A 21,502-nucleotide genomic window follows, 5' to 3' on the forward strand; every position below is an offset into this window, starting at 1 on the left:
GTTATTTGCGAACTTTTCCACGCATATGACGTGGAGATATGCACATTATATTATTGGTGGAGGACAAGTGTTTTTCAGCTAACGTGAGGTATTATGCCAACAACCACACCAGCGTCGTCAACCGCTTGCTGTTACTAAGCCTATAGTTACCAACAGTCAACTGGAATTCAAGGTATACTCTTCATTTTTGTCGAGTTCAACCTCCAATAGAAAATCATGTTATTACTATATTGACAGGAAACTCATTCATCCTTATGCTCGGAAACCCCACACATTGTAAATCTGAAATCTCCTGCAAGGTTTGTATTGTTGCATGGGAAAACTGGCTTTGGTGTTACAGCTCCAGACATATGACTAGACAACCTATCCAGTTACTACCTATCCAGAATATGACTGAATATCATAAGAAGAAAGACGATGTTTTTAATGACTTTTTAATTCATTAAAAAATAACAACAAAAGAATAATTCTTACTTCCCAGAAGTAATCCTGGAGTAAGAGTCATTAACTTCCAATTGTGACATACACCAGGGAAACATCTGAGGTTACATTTTTAGCGTCGTGTTTATTTGTCGCGAAATACAGCAATTTTTTCCAATGCCCAGATTGAAAATCGGCCCAGTTGTTGTTCACCACATCCAATAGCGATCTCCACAATTTCTCGCCACATTCTGCAGGAAAAAAAATGTAATACGGAGTTGTAATGCGAAATACTGCATTCGTTAGACTGTATGTAGTAAATAATATTGCTTGTATTGCATGAAAAATATACAGAACTGCATGTATTACAAATAATGCACAAAGCAATGCTGCATTTATTACAAATAATGCACCAAGCAATACTGTATTTGTTACAAATAATGCACCAAACAACACTGTATTCGTTACAAATAATGCATGAAACGATTCTACATTTATTCAATGAATGCATTACGTGATACTGCATACACTCGTATGAACATAAAAATATATTTTCCTGTTATTCACGTGCAGCTTGTTTTGTGTTAAACATCAGTAAACGCATACAAGACATTTTTCTGTTATGCACGCACGGTTTGCTTGTGCAAAACGTCTGTATATGTATGTACCTGCAAAGTGGGATACTGTTCTGTGGGTGTAGGGTAATTCGTCATCGTCTTGAAGCATGTAGGGGCTGTTTATTCATCATGTTGAACTGAGATACATATTTGTTATCGACAAGTTATGTTCTAGAATGGTACACGATTTGAACACTGATTTCACCCAGTTGCCAAGAATGTACCTTGCGTCTTTCTAACAACATTGAAAACTGTTGACTTCTTCTGTTTGCATGATTCCGTTCTATATTCGTACTTTATATACATTCTTAGTTTTTTGGTAGTTTGTGTTATGCGTTGTTTTGGGAATTGGCCTTGCGATTAGTGACCTTGGACGCCATTACTGGTTGACGGCTGGTATACGAATGTTTATCTCGGGAATAGGGTAAAGAAGCTTCTTACGATATTATGTGTGTGTTGCAAGTTTTATAGAACTTATAGTTCACAATAATCACCTGATCGTGTGTCTGAGGTCGTGTACTTGAAACACTTGCCAGAGGGCCTCACGATTGTCCCAGGCAATGCTACAGAAGCCCTCTCTGACGTAACAAGCGGACATCCGGTCCCAGCCCTCGCTGTTCAGCGCATGACAAGTGGTAGAGGGCAAGCGGTACATGTCGGCCATCGTCCGAGACATACACGCCTGCGATCGTGTGATCCAGTCCTGACCCTTTGTGAAAAATTCGGGGAAAAAAGACAATTATATGGCTGGCTCCTCACAGACTTTAAATAAATATTTTCCAACTAGAAATTATTTGCATGACAGGGTTGACCGTCCCGAACCCTTTGTGGAAAACTGGGAAAGAATTAAGATAATTTTATCACAAGTTGAGCTTGAGGTAAAAAGCAAAATATTAAATTTATCTTTTCGTATCTTTGTTAATTGTGTTGAAGAAATAAGCTTACCTATCATATACGTTTTTGATGTTGGGCAGATTTATGAGTAACAAATAAATATGCCAGACGCATGTGCTGGCTAAAAATCTGACAAACTTAATCCCTGCCTTATAAATTTAGCTGAATCTGAATTGACAAGAGCTGGGTTTGAACACTCGATCTCATTAGTCAAGGCCGAGGAAACCTCTGACATTTTAAAGAAGTACTGTTGTAAGATGTAATATGATACATTTTGAGGAAACTATTTTTCCACAAAACATCGCTTCATCATTTACTGGATTTTGATCGACTTCAATCAAAAGACTTCTGCATTTGCATATATATATGTAAGCTTGAATATTGCGCATGAGAGTCATTACAGTTAAAGAAAAAACAATGCAAACTATTTTGGTTTGAACATGTGATATATGCAGTTTCGTATGTTGCCATGTAAGAGAAATCAGTGACATTATCATAAACTAAATGCAGCCACTAGCTTAACAATGTTCTGTCCTGTTATATTTAGTGTAATCTAATCATGACCGAACTACTTAACAGAAATAAGAAATGCCGTGCTTGGTAGACTTTTAAATTCTTAAAGAGTGAAAGACAATTTGGCCATCAATTTCGTTTCCAAACTAAAAATGGTCGTTTTCCACAACTATCATTGAACTTAAAGAGTCGCTTAAAAATAAAAGAGTCTTAAAGAATTGTTCGGTTACCTTATAATTTTCAGCAGTTCTTTATTTCATGGCATGAAAATAATGAATATGCACGAACTGCCACGTGAACACAAGAAATGATATGAATGCACTGACCGCGGCATCAAAGAGGTCAAAATGGTTCTGGTAGCGGCGACAGTAGTTCTCGCCGTGATCAATGACGAAGGAGTGAGGCAAGCACGGGAATCGTCTCTGAATGCAGCCATACACAGCACAGGAAGCGTCATTTCCGGCATCCAGGCAAGACTGCTCGATATCTGCAAACAACACGTTGTATATACACGTACAGAGATCTTTCTGAAATATTTCTGAAACCAACTGGCCGTTGGCAGCAGCAGTTAGCTAATAGAGAGGTACTAGGTTTGTTTTTAATTGAGGAATGATACGTTGCAACATTTCTTTAGATGGTTTGTATTCTGACGGACGTTCTATGGGAGAATTTCCATATCAGGGAGGACTGACCTGCACTAAGTAATAAGTGCAGGTCTATCAACGTAAGGATAGATTTATCATTGAAATGTTTTTTGTCAGCATTAGGATTAAGCCTTACTTTCGACACTCACAATCCCACGATCCATTTCAAATCTAACTGTTAAAACCATATTCCCTAATGAGAAATAAATATAATACTCCATTAAATCCGTACATATGTACTAAAGTAAAGTTGTGTCCACACAATGCAATACTTCATGCAGGTACGAAAATTACCGTATAGCGGACTGGCATATTTCTTTCTATTTATATATTTCTGATATTATGTTTTACTGACATTGTTTCCGACCTCATAGCGAAATGTCTGAAATTTTTACCATTCAATCCGTTCGATATTCAAACCTTCAGCGGGAAACTTTCAACTGCGCCATGGCGACTAGAATGGGGCCCATGCCTGATTGGCTATTATTCTCATATAATACACGAGTACTACTATCAAAGACAAGAATGAACAATATATACCACACAGTTTGGGCTCGAATTTACTGTGCCCGTTAAAGTTTCTCACGCGTTGCTTCATATAATCATCATGTTAACTCAATAAACATGCAGTGGTACTTATGCTGACTTTGGCCTCAAACCTAGCCAGGCTACATACAAGGCAAAATAACTCTTAAATTGCAAGTGCTAAAAAGGCCAGTGTCTCAGGAAAGAACTCAAGTTGTGATTGCTACATTGTTCTGTAGTAGAGAATCCATGTGCAAATTGTAAAAATCCAAGAGCAAAACATTCTAATTATATCAGCCTTTGAATTTTTGAGCGAAATCCTATGACCTTTGATAACTATGTGCCCAAGTTGTTTCACGTTGTCAGTTGTGGAATGTGGCAAACATACCAACCTGTTTGAGGTTCAAGTTGCTCCTCATTGCTGTTAAAGATCCACCATGCCTGGCCTAGGCCAAGCATCGAAAGGAAACAGCCCGTGTAAAATAAAGAATTCATCCTGTTTCCCAAAATGCCTCAAACTCTTTCCCTTTGTGGATGCAGAGAGGACAGGTTGAGCCCCTACTAAATAGTCTAGTATCACAGTGTCATTAGATCTGTGTGTGACGTCACCTAGTAGACATATTTTAATTGGTTGGTGGTTTTGTTTCGCGAGACTTTGTTCTCTGTTCGGAGGAATCAGCGCTAAGTCTTAATGTATAATATGGGTCAGCAGTGGACAGGCATCCCTGCATAGGGACAATGGCTCTTGCAGTAGACCTGTTGTTTATTGGACAGGAAAACGTGCGTGGTGAAAGCGGAAGGTACGTCTCTGTCTGTATTAGATGACAACGAGAGGTCGGAATCTGACACTTGAATATAGCGCGGGACTGTAAACTGATGCTGAGTGTACCCTACGCTACAGGCTTATGCACCCGGATAAGAATGTACATACTCCACCTCCTTGGGTCTGGCTTCGTTGATGCTATAAGGAGAATATTAAAATTGAATGTTCGTCATTTCCCAACTACAAAAAGTCAGTAGTTTACGTATTATTATGTTATTTCGTCATCTTTGTACCTCGAAAGTGAACAAACTCTTATATTTTATATATCACGTTTAAGACAGTTAAGCATTCAGAGTTATGTTTAAACTTAGTTTTGTTTAGCTTCACTTGTTTATTCTGTCTTAGTATTTAAAGTCCTGAAATATGCGAATTTAATAAACACAAGCTTGAAATATATTACCAATGTCATATGTTACGAATCCACGGCCAATTTTTGAATATTCTTGCTGCTGCTGATGACCCTGAAAAAGAGAAGTGTTGCGGGAAGTTTTACTACAACTGGAAAACCTCGTTCTGTGAAAGAGAGGAGAATACAGACACCTTCCTGGAAAAACTGTATCCAAACAACAGGTTCAAAAATATAGTCTAGAAATAGTAGACAGTACTAGAACAGTAGGATCATATTTTTCTTTTCCTTCACCGAGTTATGGACGAATTTGATGGAAACCAATCAAAATATTCAGAAAGACGCAAATTTGAACCAAACCTTGGAACTAAAGAAAAACCAAGCAAAATGGAATTGCACAATGTGATAAGAAATAGAGCAATCAAATGCAGGCCTACATACGGACAGTTCCCAGTACCCATCATTAGCTGTCTTCACGTCGCTCAAACCCTGTGTACTTCACAAACAATGTCACAGTGAATCTCTAATTCAAGGGAATCAGGAACAGGAACTTTTTCATGATCAAGCCAGAAATCAGGAACTAAAGGTCAGTCCTGTGGAATCTTTCTTCCAAGACTTTCTGCATTTTGTGAAAGACTTTCTGCAATTCATTGGGCTCTCGTTAACTTGAAAGTTTGAATGAGCTCAATACAGTGGTTAAAGCGATATCCAGTACCAAACCAGAACTATGCATCAGCCCGTTTTTTTTTCAGAAATCGCCACAAGACACACCGAAGGCTCATATATGTTAATGTAGTAGGATATAAACAAAACTACCAAAGGACTAAGAAAGTATGTAAAGTACAAAAATTAGGACGGAATCATGCAAAGAAAGCAGTCAACATATTACTATGATGTTGGACTGAGTGAAATCGGTTTTCAATTCGTGTACCATTCTAGAATGTAACTTATCGATATGGAAATATGTATGGCGCTTTGATTGCAACTCTTCATATAACCAACGCGGCGATCTAATTCAACCCGACGAATATACCGCCCCTAGACCCGGGTTAAGCGGAATTACACAAAGTCATAAAGCAGAATGTCAGAGATTCTGCTTGCTCTATCCATACTTAGGTACAAAAGAATTATACTCATTGTAAACTTAAAAAACATAAAATGGAGGCGCTCGAGTTTTTGCAGTAATAACTTGTGACGTTGATTGAAATTATCACATAAGATACAGAATCTAGCAATTGTTACAAGTCGAGATAAGAACACGTCATATGCAGAACCCTTCGGTGTATTGTTGCCCAAGTAAGGATACTTAACAATGTCAAAACTGGAACTTTCCCTCCGCGAGGGAGGAAACTGTTTTGGTCTTTGTACAAATATAGTTCCAGACAAGATGTACCATCTGGAGAGTCTGTGGTTTCCTTTAAAGCCAGCAACGGTGGATATATATATATATTTAACAGTCTCTGTTATATATGAGTTGTTTAAAGCTAGCAGATCATCGATATACCATTTAGTGAATGAGGAAGATCGGGCCTGGTGAGGATTGGTCGAGAACAGGAGGGGACTCAGTTGATACCTATAGGAATACCTGTACACTGTTGATATATGGTTCTCCGAATTTCATCTACATGTTATTAATGAAAAACTGAACAACGAAACATCCCATGAATGATAACCCTCAAAGAAGGCTTTTGTTATGTACACATAAATGTAAGGGGACAGTGTGATAGACTTCGGAAACTAAACGATTGCTCACACGTGTGTCACATTACCACAGGGATTTTCCGGAAAACAAATGTACACATAAATGTAAGGAGTCAGTGGGATAGACTTCGGAAACTGAACGATTGCTCACACGTGTGTCACATTACCAATGGGGTTTTCCGGAAAACAAATGTACACATAAATGTAAGGAGTCAGTGGGATAGACTTCGGAAACTAAACGATTGCTCACACGTGTGTCACATTGCCACAGGGATTTTCCGAAAAACAAATGTACACATAAATGTAAGGAGTCAGTGGGATAGACTTCGGAAACTGAACGATTGCTCACACGTGTGTCACATTACCAATGGGGTTTTCCGGAAAACAAATGTACACATAAATGTAAGGGGACGGTGTGATAGACTTCGGAAACTAAACGATTGCTCACACGTGTGTCACATTACCAATGGGATTTTCCGGAAAACAAATGTACACATAAATGTAAGGAGTCAGTGGGATAGACTTCGGAAACTAAACGATTGCTCACACGTGTGTCACATTACCACTGGGATATTCCGGAAAACAAATGTACACATAAATGTAAGGAGTCAGTGGGATAGATTTCGGAAACTAAACGATTGCTCACGCGTGTGTCACATTACCACAGGGATTTTCCGGAAAACAAGTGTACACATAAATGTAAGGAGTCAGTGGGATAGACTTCGGAAACTGAACGATTGCTTCAATGATTGTATTATTATCTGGGATGCTTACAAACAGTGTTCCAAATGTCAATCAATAAACGTTAAGAAAATACTCATTGGAGCCAAGTTCATTGTCGGTATATTTATTTATTACATTGTTGCTTAACAGAATATTCGAGAAATTTTCAATTATATATACGACTGCGGAAAGCTAGAGTTCCCGCCACCCTTCCTTGGCAAGCTACTGACGAGCCTTGTAGACCACTCGGCCAGGACCCGCTTACCCATATACAACATAAATCCGACGCCTCCAACATCTCTGTCTGCATGGCAAGAAACGTTGTTAAAGCTGCGACCATGCACTATGACCCGTCTTTCGTTTGTCCACATAACAACTTCCTGGCCAAAGTCATCAGAAATATGAGTCGTGACTCGACCAACTTATTGTACGTAATTAGCTGCTGTGCTTGTTGTAAACCCAACCTGGGTAAGACGGGCAATACACAAAGACATAGATTTAAGGTAAACAGCAGATCAACAGACAAGAGTTGCATGTATTATCAACGACTAGCATATTTAGTTCCTGCGCTCGACACTTACAGATCAGATTCAAATGTATTCCCTTTTCCAAAAATATGTTGAAGCAGAACATACATGAGAGGAGCAATACATCATTTGAAAGTTCATGTGAGCTTGATTACAAAGTTCATGTCCAAGCACATCAAAACAAAGTTTATGTCTGAACACATCATTACTAACTTCATTTCTGAGGACTTCATTGGAACATTCTTGTCCAAACTCTTTCTAAATAAATTCATGTCTGAAGACGTTGTTGGAAAATTCTTGTGTAAACTTTTCATTATTAAATTCATATATTAACACTTCATTACAAAGTTAATGTGTGAACAATTCATTACAATGTTCATGCCTGAACACATCATTACAAAGTTCATGTCTGAAGACGTTGTTAGAAAATTCTTATCTAAATTTTTCATTATTAAGTTCATGTCTGAACACTTCATTACAAAGTTAATGTCTGAACACTTCACTGAAGACTTCCCTGGAAAGCTCTTATCTGAAAACTTCGTAAGAAAGTTCATGTCCGAATTTAACATGGAGACCACCCGGTGTAAAATCTGTGCTCTTTATGCTCCATTATTGACAATACATTACACCTAACCCCACTCTCCGCGCTGGTTTGTATCCTTGACTGTGTAAATACTATCTTCGCAGCGCTAACTATTAGGTTATTTCCTGAATTTGGTTGCAACTTGATTACTCTGACTTAGTATTAATAAGTCATTCATGTGATATTTGATAAACGTAACCTTTAACGCCACATTGGTACTGCATGTATCACAGGCTTGTATCGTGGGGTGACCTCTGACAATTTAATATGCCTATAGGCCTATCCATTACATGTCAACAGTGAGAGTAAAGACGAACACCACATGAAGAAAATGGCGATAAAGAGATTTTGTAAATGTAATCAACTGAATCATCCTACTATTAAGCGTTAAAAGGATATACAGATTCCAATTTACAACCGTCTGTTTGCTTCGGCAATTTGGTATGTTTGAAAATTTTCACCTGTGATGTTAAACATTGGTAAGTCAATATAAACAACCGTCACTGTGATAATGGGTCATTAAAATAACAGGTAACCATGGCATCAGATAACCACTTTTATGGGCCATCGTTAACAACAGATATTCATTTAAGCTGCAACAGAATAACCACGCCATACTCAGCGGACGTGTACTTATAGTTCATAGTCAAAACTGACATTTATGTGAGAGTTTAATGAGTTTTAACTAAGATAACGGTTTTCGCTTTTTTCTTTTTTGAATATCACTTTTACCTATAGGTACATGGGTGAGAAAAGAAATGATGACAGAAATTTCCCAGATTTGCCGAAAATACATCGCGCAATATGGCTACATGTGTGATATTTTTCTGAATGATATTTAGGACAGAAAAGTGTACAAGTTTACCTGTCACTCCTTTAGTATTTTTATCATGTGTGCTAAACGATCATTGACTCCATATGTACTTATTGTAATTTTAAATGGACAATGTCTTTTAAATTTTCTGAGCTGCAACTTGGACATCACGGTCGAATGTTCCGGCTGTTGGGACCTAAATGGCCCACATAGTGACCTTAATAACTGAGTGGTCTAGGTACTGGGGACCTCATTGACTGGACTTGCTAATGGGAACCTCACTGACTGAGTATGTATACTCATGTGGGCTTAGGGTTTAACGTCGTACCGGTACGTTTAACGTTTTTTGCGTCATATGACGGTGAGGAGTCATTAAGTGTGTGTACATATACTGTGTACAGGGCAAGTCCGTGCCGCCAAATTGCCACCACCACCGAAGACACCAGGCGTGACGCCCCACCCAGTCACATTATAATGACACCGAGCCAACCAGTTATGTTTCCTTACTCTAACTTCTCAGTGCTGAGCGCCAAGCGAGGCAGCAGCAATTACCATTTTTCAAGTCTTTGGTATGACCAGACCCAGGTTTGATTCCGGGGCTCTTGACTTCCAGGCGGACGCTCCAATAAATAAACCACCGAAGCGGTCCACTGACTGAGTGGTCCGGCTACTGGGGACCTCACTGACTGAGTGATCCTACATCTTAGAACCTCGCTGAGTGAGTTGTCTGGCTATTGGGGGCATTGCTGACCGAGTGGTCCGTCTACTGCGGACCTCACTAACTGAGTGATCGGGCTACTGGGAACTTCACTAACTGAGTGGTCCGGCTACTGGGGACCTCATTGGCCGAGTTGTCCGGCTACAGGGAACCTCGCTGACTGAGTGGTATGGCTACTGGAAACCTCGCTGACTGAGTGGTCCAGCTATTGGGGACCTCGCTGACTGAGTGGTCCAGCTACTGGGGACCTCGCTGACTGAGTGGTATGGCTACTGGGGACCTCGCTGACTGAGTGTTATGGCTACTGGGGACCTCGCTGACTGAGTGGTATGGCTACTGGGGACCTCGCTGACTGAGTGGTATGGCTACTGGGGACCTCGCTGACTGAGTGGTATGGCTACTGGGGACCCCATTGGCCGAGCTGTCTAGCTACTGGGGACCTCACTGACTGAGTGGTATGGCTTCTGGGGACCTCGCTGGCTGAGTGGTATGGCTCCTGGAAACCTCGCTGACTGAGTGGTATGGCTCCTGGGGACCTCGCTGACTGAGTGGTATGGCTACTGGGGACCTCGCTGACTGAGTGGTATGGCTACTGGGGATCTCGCTGACTGAGTGGTATGGCTACTGGGGACCTCGCTGACTGAGTGGTCTAGCTACTGGGACCTCGCTGACTGAGTGGTCCGGCTACTGGGGACCTCGCTGACTGAGTGGTATGGCTACTGGGGACCTCGCTGACTGAGTTGTCCGTCCACTGGGTACTAAATGAGCGATCCGGTTGCTGGAGGCCTCACTAGCCGAGTGGAATGGCTTCCACGAGATCCTCACTGGTGGAGTGATTCGGCCACTGGGTGTCTCACTAGCCGAGCTATCCGGCTATTAGGGGCTGACTAAGTGATGGGCTACTGAAGACCTCAATGACTGAGATATTCGGCTACTGGGAACCTCAATGGGCCGAGTGATCTGGCTACTGGGATCATCAATGGCCGAGTGATCCGGCTGCAGTCTACCGAGGACCTCACTGTCTGAATTGTCCGATTATACGCGCGTGACCTAGAAAGACTACTTTTCAATGATTAATCGGTTGTTTGAATCGAGGTAGCACTGGTTCCTAGACAACTACATTCTCATCTGGTTCTGCTTGGTTTCCTTCACCTATAAACCCCACCACTATTACAGTAATACATTATTCCGAAGTATAATGACACCACACAAATAAATTCATCAAAGAATGGATACTACAAAATCATATAATCAATCCGTCTGCCATTGTGCTAACTTAACCTTTTCACGGCTGTAATCCTGTAAACAGGTATTGGCGTCACTGTATACATGCAGTTGGTTTATTGCATACAGTTAATAACAGAATTACCTCGCAATCAACCACCAGACTAGCTACTCAAGTGAAAGCCTGCCAAAAGTCAGCACATGTGACGAAAAAAAGTCGAACAATATATATCGTAGAAGAAAAATCACACTAAGGAATTAGTTTATTCAACAATTTACAGACTGGACTGTAAACAAATAGATTTAACCACGAAGATAGTTTATTTTATTCATTACCCATTCGAGGAATCTATGTATATTGTAGCCACTACAACTCCTGGTCAGCTGGAGAAGTTCCCGCCAAATTCTGAAATTGAAGAAAAATAAAAGAAGTCTGTCCACAGTGGTCAAAATATGGGGGATTTTACCATGATACGTTGAAGAAAATTGAGAGATGACAAATGATGGTGAGCATTAAATAACCTGCATAACACCGTGCATATACCCCTAAAGTTTTCCGCTATACGACAGCGACCAATGATGTCGTTGTGAGTTCAAGTCCAGCTTATGCTGGCTTCCCCTCCCGCTGTACGTGGGAAGGTCTGCAACTACCTGCGGATTGTCATGGGTTTCCCTGGGCTCTGTCCGGTTTCCTCCCACCATAACTCTGGCCGCCGTCGTACAAGAGAAATATTCTTGAGTACGGCGTAAAACACCAATCAAATAAATAAACAAATATACCACAGAGGCCTGACCGATGGATGGAGTAAATCCAGAGGGAAACCAGCTACCTTCTCTTAGCACCTGTTAAACCGACAAACCTTGGGCTACATCCGAATCAGCTGGATTCGAGACAGCGACCTGACTGCACAGAGCGATACCGTGGAAACAACACTCAGACGAATAACGCAACCAGGGTTTACTAAGCTATAAATACATGTATTGATTTAATTATTTGATTGGTATTTCACGCCATACTCAAAATTTTTTTCACGTATACGACGGCGGCCAACATTACGGGGAGAGGAAACCGGGCAAAACAGGTTGCTCACAGACCTCACTATTAAAGGAAAAGGGTCCAACTACCAGAAAAACTAGGGTCAGATGTCACCCTGATATTCAGGGTATAGACATGACAAACTCCAAATATTAGGGTCACTTATCAAGCCCTATGATTTAGGGTCACGCGACCCTAAAAATTAGGGTTGACCTACCCCATGAATAAGGGTGACATAATCCTAAAATCTAGGGTTACTCGACACCATTAAATAGAGTGAGTGAGCGAGTGAGTGCTTGGGGTTTAACTTCGTACTTAACAATATTTCAGTCATATGACGACGGACGAATCCTTAGAGTGCATGTAATGTGCTTCCTTGTTGCAGGACGAATTTCCACCGCTCTTTTATCTAGTGCTGCTTCACTAAGACGACTTACCAAAGGCAAGTAAGCTACCCCGCCGTTGCACTATCCCCTTCATGCTGAACGCCAAGCGAGGAAGTTACAACTCCCTCTTTTTAGGGTCTTAGGTGTGACTCGACCCAGGATTGACCCTGGATCTACCGCTTCCGAAACTTGCCTGTGTTTGCAACCCTAAAAATGAGGGTCCCAAATATATAGGGTCAGTGTTACAACCCTAAAAATCTGTCTTGTTTAGAAAATGACCCTTGTTGTTAGCGTCAAACAATTCGATCCTTATTTTCCGATCCTATATTTCAGGGTCAGTTTGCCTGTGACCCTGAAAAATTAGGTCGAGTTGACCCTAAAATTTGACAGTGCTCGTATTTATTAATTTGTGTTTTACACCAGACTCAAGATTTCAATTATACGGGAGTTGTACAGTTTATGGGTAGAAGAATCCAGCGTAAGCCATCGTTTTTCGTTGGGTACCTGACAAGCCTTCTGATTTAAAGCCGACATAGCGAGAGCTGGATTTGAACTCCCGACCTCACTCAACGCCTCAATTATTGGAGCGAGCCAGAGTTAAAGAGTATACACTTGAAGTATTTGGTGAGTTATACGTATGGTGAGCAGTAACCCAGTCGATCAAGACTTTACATAGCAGGTAAAAGATGTGGAGACTGGTCAAGTATAGGTTTGACAGGAGACGTAGAGGCTGACATACCGTGTTGTGTGTAGCAAATCCCTGGCCTGAAATACCTGCCAGAGGGCGTCTTTGTTTTCCCAGGAGATTCTGCAAAAGCCTTCCCACAGGTAGCAGTCGGACATTCGGTCCCATCCGACACGGTTTAACGTATGACAGTTGGCCACATCGTGCTGGTACCTCTCCAGTAGAAACCGTGTCTGACATTTCTTGGCGGCTATAACCCATTCTCGACCCTGTAATCAATGACACAGAGATACGTCTTGTAGAATGTTCCATTCGAATATGGGCACATAAGATGGGATTCGGGTTCGATATGCAAGATATACAATATGTACCTTTTTCGTGCACAATGTAAAAAGCCCAAATCATCTTAACACTAACGTCCCCATTGACCGATAATACACACAACATGTCATAGGCCTATACACAATGACCTATTTCACCATTTTCGCAATAAGAAGAGAATAAAAATTAGGCAGCACTTAATATGCCCTTCAGCATGCATTCTGATCATTTGTGTGCTTCAAATCGCAGCTCAACTTAATCCCGAAACATCTTCAACGAACTGAACACATTCTATTTTCATAAGTCATTCCAGTTCATAAGTTACGATTTGAAGTTACTTTTGTAACTGAACTTGGAAGCCTCTTGTTAGCGCGTTGTGGTATTTGACGGGTGTGCAGTTAAATGGGCAGCCATGGTGATGACTTTATGAATATTCATCCATCAATAGAAAATGCACAAGCTTACGTTTGGTGTAAAATCGGCTAGATGCTGTTCAAATCTGTGACAGTAACGCTGGCCGTGCTCCAGAGCGAACGAGTGAGGCGAGCAAGGGAAGCGACTCTCCAGGCAGCTGTAGAACCCACATGAGCCATTCCTCGCCATCTGCAAGCAGGAGTCAGTCACCTCTGGAACAAAACACAACCCATAAAAGAAGCGTTATCTTGCAGATTTATTTATTTTTGGATTGATCTTTAATGCCAAAAACAGTACATTTTGGTTATATATTTGCTAAATACGCTATTGATATCGGTTCCGTTACTAAGTTCATAAAGGGGGCCTCCGTGGCTCAGTCGGTTAGCACGCTAGCGCAGCGTAATGACCCAGGAGTCTCTCACCAATGCGGTCGCTTTGAGTTCAAGTCCAGCTCATGCTGGCTTCCTCTCCGACCGTACGTGGGAAGGTCTTGCAGCAACCTGCGGATGGTCGTGGGTTTCCCCCCGGGCTCTGCCCGGTTTCCTCCCACCATAATGCTGGCCGCCGTCGTATCAAATCAAATCAAACTGAGTTCATACGTATGTAGACTAGATCAAATCAAAACAAATGAAGAATTTGTCTGTTCTGGTAAGGCAATCAGAAGGTTCATGGGTCCATGGAAAAAAAAATGACTGAAATAAACCAAAGACCGTCGCCAGTTACCTGATCAATTTTCCGAGTTTAAGCCGTGGCGTAATAAGCGAGAGCTATATTACAATCTGCGATCTTATCAGCTGCAGCGAGGCCAACGCTGTAGCGATTGAGCCAGTGATCGCCCTCGCTTAGGAGATTCGCGCAGAAAAATTGCATTAGATGTGTTAATATTTAATCAATCTCGTAATTAAATTAGCTGGTTTCTCTTAATACTATTAGTATAACTCTAGGCAAAGAAGCACGGAATTATTGCGAAGTCAAGATAAGAACAATACATACATAATCCTCCCAAAATTGGCAGCTTAGGCGTTATAGTATGCCCTGAACACGTAGGCCTATACCCTGACAGTTTCGCATAATAAATATGCGAAGTAAGTTCACCCGGTCTCGACGATCTCGAAATTTCGACTTAAATTAAATCATCCTAAGGAGAATTGTCTCACAGTTCTCTGATGATGAATTAATCCAAGTTGAGATTGTCAAAATGAATATTTACTTTGCATAATATAACAAAATGAAGTATTGAACCATAACAGTAGATCAGTAAAGCCAAATGTATAAAAAGTGCAGAAACTGTTTGCAAACCTGCATGAGGATAGACAGCTCTGTCGTTCGATGTGAATATCCACCAGGCTTCTCCCAGTGTAACCCATGTCACCAGCAATCCAAAGGCACCAAGGACTCGCATGATAGTGTTTGCGGAAAGAGAAGCAAAAGATCTACTCTTTGAGTGAAATGATGGATGCTAACTTTATATCTACACTCCCAAATGACGTCAGGTCTTTTCTCCAGCTATTGGCCTCGCGCCCTGTACCCCTCCCCTCCGCCCCTCCACTCCGCCCCTCCCCATCCTCCGTTCTTGACATAACATCCTGTATCTGTTTGTCCCGAGGACTACCCATATTACATGGTCACCATACATTTGTTGACGGGTCCTTCTGCATGACACACATACACGCGGATATTATGTCACATGATCCAGCCTGAATTGAATTCAGGTCAGCATAACATTGTACCGTTAGGCTTGTATTACAATTAAATCCTATGTGAAAATATATAAATGTTTGCATAAATAACGGAGCTTGCAGTAAAAAAGCAACTGTGTATGTATGCACGCCTAGGGTTTTACGTCGTACTTAAACAATTTTAGCTATATGAGGAGTCATTAGGTGTGTGTACATATCCTGTGTCAGGTGACAGGGTTAGTCCGTGTCCTCCAAAATGCAGCCACCACTGAAGTATCATGCCGAACACACCAGACATGATATCTCATCCACTAACATTATACTGACACCGACCCAATCAGTTCTGTTTCCTTGCTCTAACCTTTGAGTGCTGGGAGCCAAGTGAAATCGGCGACAAGTGTCGTTAATAAAGCCTTTGGTATGACCTGACCCAGGTTTTAGCCCAGGTTCTTCGAGGCTGCCTCACTACAAGTTTAGGCCACTGTCATAATCTGTGTTAAAAACGCAATACATCATAATGAGTATAGACCTTTGTTACAGTAGAAATGTTAGCAGTCACCAGTTCTCAGACAATGACGTTACAGGGTCTGGGGTAAAGTAGTGATACAAAGCACAACTTACCGAGCGCTAACTAAGCCTTTTTGATAACTTGTTTTTGAAAACCATATCATCATTAAACGGTTTTATTATCGTTAATCAGCTGTGTGTATTTGTGTGTTTACTTGATGCTTTGTGTCGCCTTCTGCACTATTTCTGTCTTATCGAAGTGCCTCTGGAGTCATTCTTATCAAGCACGCTGCCGACAAAATGTAATGATGCTAGACATGACTTCTCATCCAATGAAAGTATAATGATAGCAGACATGAAACCCCATCCAATCAAAATATAATGATGTTAGACATGACACACTACACAGTGAAAATATAGTGACACCATACTTGATATCCCACCCGGTCAAAGTATAATTACGCCAGACATGATACCCCACCCAGTTAAAGTTTAATGATGCCAGACATGACATCCCAGCTAGTCAAAATACAGTTGCTCCAGACACTGCATCCCCCAAAGTCAAAATACAGTGACATCATACCTGACATCCCATCCGATAAAGTAAAGTGACACCGGACATAACAATCACCAAGTCAAAATATAATGACACTGGACATGACACCCCATCCAGTCAAAAGTTTCAGGTATATGGGTCGTGTCCCGACTGTAGATTGAGCCTGTTCTAATGCGTTAATGTCCAGGTCTATTAATCGACTGAATATCAGTGGTACAGGAAGTAATATATAAAATATATGAAATATGAAAATATAAAACTTCAATCAAAGATCATTCCAAAAAATTTCCAGTTTATTTAAAGCTCATTACAACCGTTCTTGAAGATAATCGTACAAATTGAACGCACCATACAAAATATACACACTCGTTGTACAGTTTTAAAATGTTTAAAAGTTTTTCCAAATTTATACCGATGGTTAACAATTCCTGAATAATTGTCTTAAGGTCTTATGTTCAGCTATATACTAATATTAATATATCCTGTATCAGTAGATAGTGTGAAGTGGATAGACGCAGACCAATGAGTAGGCTAAATTTCTACCCATGCAGAGGCAACTGTGTATCCAACGCCCATTCAATAAAACGCTCAATGTTCCTGCCGGCACAACCTCTGGCAATGTCAAATATCTCTCTCCAGACCCTGAATAATAATCAAAAATCAAAAATTATCGAAATCAGCAATCCGCAGACTGACGTAAAAGAATTAAGTGCATTCCTGCAAAATGAAACGCTTTCGGGACCTTTGCTCAGATCTCAGAAACCATAAGTGTTGGCCAGTTGAGCTTTATTCTTTACATACAATATATTTACTCATTTCATTGTTGTTTAAAACAATACAAATGAATTGTTCACTTATATATGATTGCAATCAGTTTTATGGGTGGAGGAAACTGAAATGCCCATGGTAAATCACCGACCTTTGGTAAGCTGACGTACAGACTTGAGCGTCGTCTTGGTAGAAGCAACAGGGTTTTCAGCGAAAATTAAGACAGTGGATCCAGAACATGTTCACTGCCGGAAATGAACCTGTGCCTCGTGTACGCATGCTTAGGAATTGCGCTCCTTACCAGTAAGCCACGTCTTGTTTTCCATCTATGCAATAAGTTCCCAGTGCTTACATGGATTTCAACTGCATGATACTAGCTGAATACATTTTTATTTCAATGATTTACTTCGCTTTTTTATTCGACACAAAACCTGACCGACGTCAAATCAGTTTTTTTCTTGAAATTCTTGAGTATACGACGTCAAACACCAGTCCAATAAATATATATGTTTTACAAATCATAACATCCATTACAAATCGTAAAACAGCATATGGTTTATCAGCTCTTTCAGTGAAGAGAATACCGATGACAAATATGGCTTTATATTCAGAATTTGATACATAAACAGAAAATCGAGAAAGCATCTTTGTAGTATGTGGCTGTGTGAGTATGGTGTTTCTTTGGTATGTTGTTTTACCTGATTGCTACTTGTCTGTCCACTAGATCTTCAGCCTCAAAGACCTTTAACAGAGCTTCCTTATTATTCCACATTATGCTGCAAAATCCTCGACTGACGAAACAATTGGACACTGTACGAAACCTTTCCCGGGAAATATCTCTGCACGTGACTTCGCTCAGCGTGTACGTTGCTCTCAGGTTCCGTGTCAAACACTGGCGGGAATTACGTACCCATCGGCGGCCCTGAAACGTCATTACAAAACATGTTGAGATTGAAGTTTATCACGTTTTAAAGAAAGCAAAGCGTATTGTTTAATTCACTGGTTGTTCGTTTGTAAACAAGCGCATTTAACATTGTACTGATAAGATATTGTTGAAACCTCTATAGCAATGGAAGGTCAAACCCCATTCACTGATGTATTCATTCATTCTTAGTCATGCCTGTCAACGGTTAATACGTCATCAACAAAATGTTACAAGCAAAAACATTTTATCAGAAGCCAGCTAACGCTGAAGAACTGTTTGTATCGAGTCCCTAGCCGAAGAAAGATAAGGGTTAAATGAAACGTGAAACTATCTGATGCGTTATGGATTTTTGGAATGCATTACAGATCTCCAGTGCCTTCAAAATTTTTTACGTTCAAAGTAACCATGATAATTAGTGGCTGATAACTGTCATCTAGACTGCGACCTTAGCGACCTCGCCGTTAAAACAAAAAACAAGACGGTTGCCCTTCATGTAAAACCGCGTCAATTAAAAACGTGAACACGAACGGTTTTGTTAAAACCGTCTCCTCAACGGGGGTCGCGAAGGTTGCGGTCAAAAAAGAACGCTATCAGCCACCACACACCTATTTATATGCCTTGGGTATACTGATGATACTATGCCCCTTTAAGGTTTGCTGTATTAACGTATTATTCTATATTGCTCAAAATTATAGCCAATGAAACTGGATTTTTTTTGTTTGTTTGTTTGTTTTTTTTTTTGGACAGGTAATTAGGCCCGTTACATACATGGCGTCAAAAAAATGTTTATTGCTCATGCGACGTTTACAATATCATGTACACTGGATTTTTTTTTCACCACTATAAAAAAACTTACCTGTTCGTTAAACATGTGCAGATAATTTTGGAATTTGTGACAGTAGTAAGCTCCGTGTGTCAGCGGGTAAGAGTCTGTTCCGCATGGGAACCTCCTCTCCAGACATGCGTAGAACTCACAGGATCCCAGCTCAGCATGACGGATGCAGTCAGGGTCTACCGCTGTGAACAGGCACATTAACAAGTGTCAGTCACCTTATTTCACCTCTAATGATATAAGGCAATAACGCGCTGTTAGACTGTTGTCCAGTGAGGAAGCAGGTTCGAATTCAGGCCAAGCTGGTTCACCGGCGGTTTCTTCACCCCCAATACAGTATGAAACATGTTTTGGTTGATTGTGTAGATTTCGCTCATATTTGGCAAAGACTTTACCCAAACTTTACACACACACACACACACACACACACACACACACACATATATATATATATATATATATATATATATATATATATATATATATACACGATTGTCTATATTAAATATTATAAAAGTGTTTTGGTTTTGTGTCTTTATGTTCGTCTTTTTGGGCAATTTTACAAAGGCCATTCACTGTTTGAACATGTCCACGATATGGCTGAAATATTGCCAGTGTGGCGTTAATCATTCATTGATTCATTCTTCCACTCGTAAATCTGAGTGCCCTGTCGCGTATGAGTGAAAAATTCTTCCATGGTGTTAAACAAAAATCAAAAACAAGAAATATATTGCCTTTATTATGCGTCATATTCAATGCAGCAATATATTAGTAAAGATGTTTTAGGAGATACCGCCTACAAATATCCATCTATCTTATGGATCAATTAATGGATAGCATTTCTAATTAAGACATCACCTTTGAAAGGAAAGACGAAATAGTAACGCCTGAAAATGTAAAGGTTAATTAAAAAACGAAAGTTTAAATAAAATATACTTTTTCACTTGAGAAATTTGGTTAGCCATATGTAAATTGATCAGCATGATCCATATATTCTACAGGTTCACCAATCAGCGAAATTATCATATATTTACCAGTCAAGCCTAAAATCCGTCACAGCTATTAGTGGATCACTGACGGGCCCTTAATCTGTAAATCGATCAAATACCCGTGATTTTTATTCAGAGTAAACTTCAACAGATCAGCTTACCTCCAACAGCCTGGACTGGGCGTTCTTTATTTCCAAATATCCACCAGGCCTGGGTCAGAGGAGTTACCACGGACAGTAGAAAAACGAGGGTTGTGGCAGCAGCCATTCTGATGGGGCGCAGTACGAATCTGTATCCTTCTCTAAACTGATACACGTCCGATAACAAATTGTTGTTTTATCGTGTCAGTTTTAAAGGAGGTGGTGACGTCACATTACACTCCTCATCCCACCTCTTCAACTTCCGATGTGACACAGGCCCCGGTCCGAGGCACAGCAAGAGGTTGTGCGCGTACCCTAGAACACCCGGATATAGTCATGCTAAGACACCAGAGTTTGTGACCCAATTGTCACAGAAGTCACAATATACATCCCAACTTCTGTAACATATTCACAAACGTAAACCGCTCCTGTAATACTCTTCAAGCCTGACCCACCTGCTGTAGTTTAAGCCCAATACCTGGACCCTTGCTACCTCCCCTGCTAACAGCATAGGATCCAGTACTTACTAGCACCATTCCTCAACCTGCCGCTGTTTCAATGGCCGAGATATTCCTTAGAAAGAGGCAATAAATTCAAAATTGTGAACTGCCAGGGAATGCGCAATGACTGGATAATTCTCCTTGCAGACGAATTACTCTGGCCTGATAGAGCCTGTGATAGGAGATTGCATATCGTCTTCGCAGTTACAAATCCATTCAAGGTTTAACACGTGACGGATATGTAGGGACTACCTTAACATGACGGGCAACACCACCATGACAACCCCAACAAATGTAATTCAGGCAGTTTTTCCTTAATTCAGGTTGGAAAGAATTTCGAAAATGAGAGTTTTTCCGTATTCCTATGGCAATACTGCAATGCTATCCAAACACTGTTACTGTAACCCATGGCTTCATTCAATCAGTCTGTTTGGGTTGAAGACAATTAAATTCGGCGTTTGTAACAAATGTTAGATCACGGGCGACAAGAATCTGATAATGATGATCAAAAACCAGGCTCTAATAATTTATAAAGAGAGATTTGCCAACAGCTAGTCACCTATGTCTGCAAAGCTAATGGAGCAGAAAATATGTCCAGGTATATACGCATCCCCTTGTCTTTTGTCATCTATCCTGGCGTCTTTTGAGCTCCGCCTGTTGTTACAAATTATAAAATTGTGTCACATCGGACG

At 40.7% G+C, this 21,502-nt stretch overlaps 3 protein-coding genes across 3 annotated transcripts; all 3 read right to left on the minus strand.

Annotated features, from left to right (window-relative positions):
• Nucleotides 1-417: 417 nt before the first annotated feature.
• On the minus strand, nucleotides 418-4,166 carry LOC135472914 (uncharacterized). The gene is made up of 4 exons (XM_064752644.1): nucleotides 4,006-4,166; nucleotides 2,771-2,931; nucleotides 1,532-1,746; nucleotides 418-671 (listed from the first exon to the last, which is right to left on the minus strand). The coding sequence occupies exons 1-4, from the start codon at nucleotides 4,106-4,108 to the stop codon at nucleotides 566-568; spliced, it is 585 nt and encodes a 194-aa protein (XP_064608714.1). The 5' UTR covers nucleotides 4,109-4,166; the 3' UTR covers nucleotides 418-565.
• Nucleotides 4,167-11,303: 7,137 nt separating this feature from the next.
• On the minus strand, nucleotides 11,304-15,393 carry LOC135472830 (uncharacterized). The gene is made up of 4 exons (XM_064752523.1): nucleotides 15,214-15,393; nucleotides 13,966-14,126; nucleotides 13,234-13,448; nucleotides 11,304-11,478 (listed from the first exon to the last, which is right to left on the minus strand). The coding sequence occupies exons 1-4, from the start codon at nucleotides 15,314-15,316 to the stop codon at nucleotides 11,376-11,378; spliced, it is 582 nt and encodes a 193-aa protein (XP_064608593.1). The 5' UTR covers nucleotides 15,317-15,393; the 3' UTR covers nucleotides 11,304-11,375.
• A 1,712-nt stretch (nucleotides 15,394-17,105) lies between these two features.
• Nucleotides 17,106-20,524, minus strand: LOC135473908 (uncharacterized). Its single transcript, XM_064753841.1, has 4 exons — nucleotides 20,332-20,524; nucleotides 19,206-19,366; nucleotides 18,123-18,346; nucleotides 17,106-17,298 (listed from the first exon to the last, which is right to left on the minus strand). The coding sequence occupies exons 1-4, from the start codon at nucleotides 20,435-20,437 to the stop codon at nucleotides 17,196-17,198; spliced, it is 594 nt and encodes a 197-aa protein (XP_064609911.1). The 5' UTR covers nucleotides 20,438-20,524; the 3' UTR covers nucleotides 17,106-17,195.
• Between the last annotated feature and the right edge of the window lie 978 nt (nucleotides 20,525-21,502).

The sequence above is a fragment of the Liolophura sinensis genome, chromosome 8 (assembly GCF_032854445.1).
Source record: "Liolophura sinensis isolate JHLJ2023 chromosome 8, CUHK_Ljap_v2, whole genome shotgun sequence".
Classification (NCBI taxonomy): domain Eukaryota; kingdom Metazoa; phylum Mollusca; class Polyplacophora; order Chitonida; family Chitonidae; genus Liolophura; species Liolophura sinensis.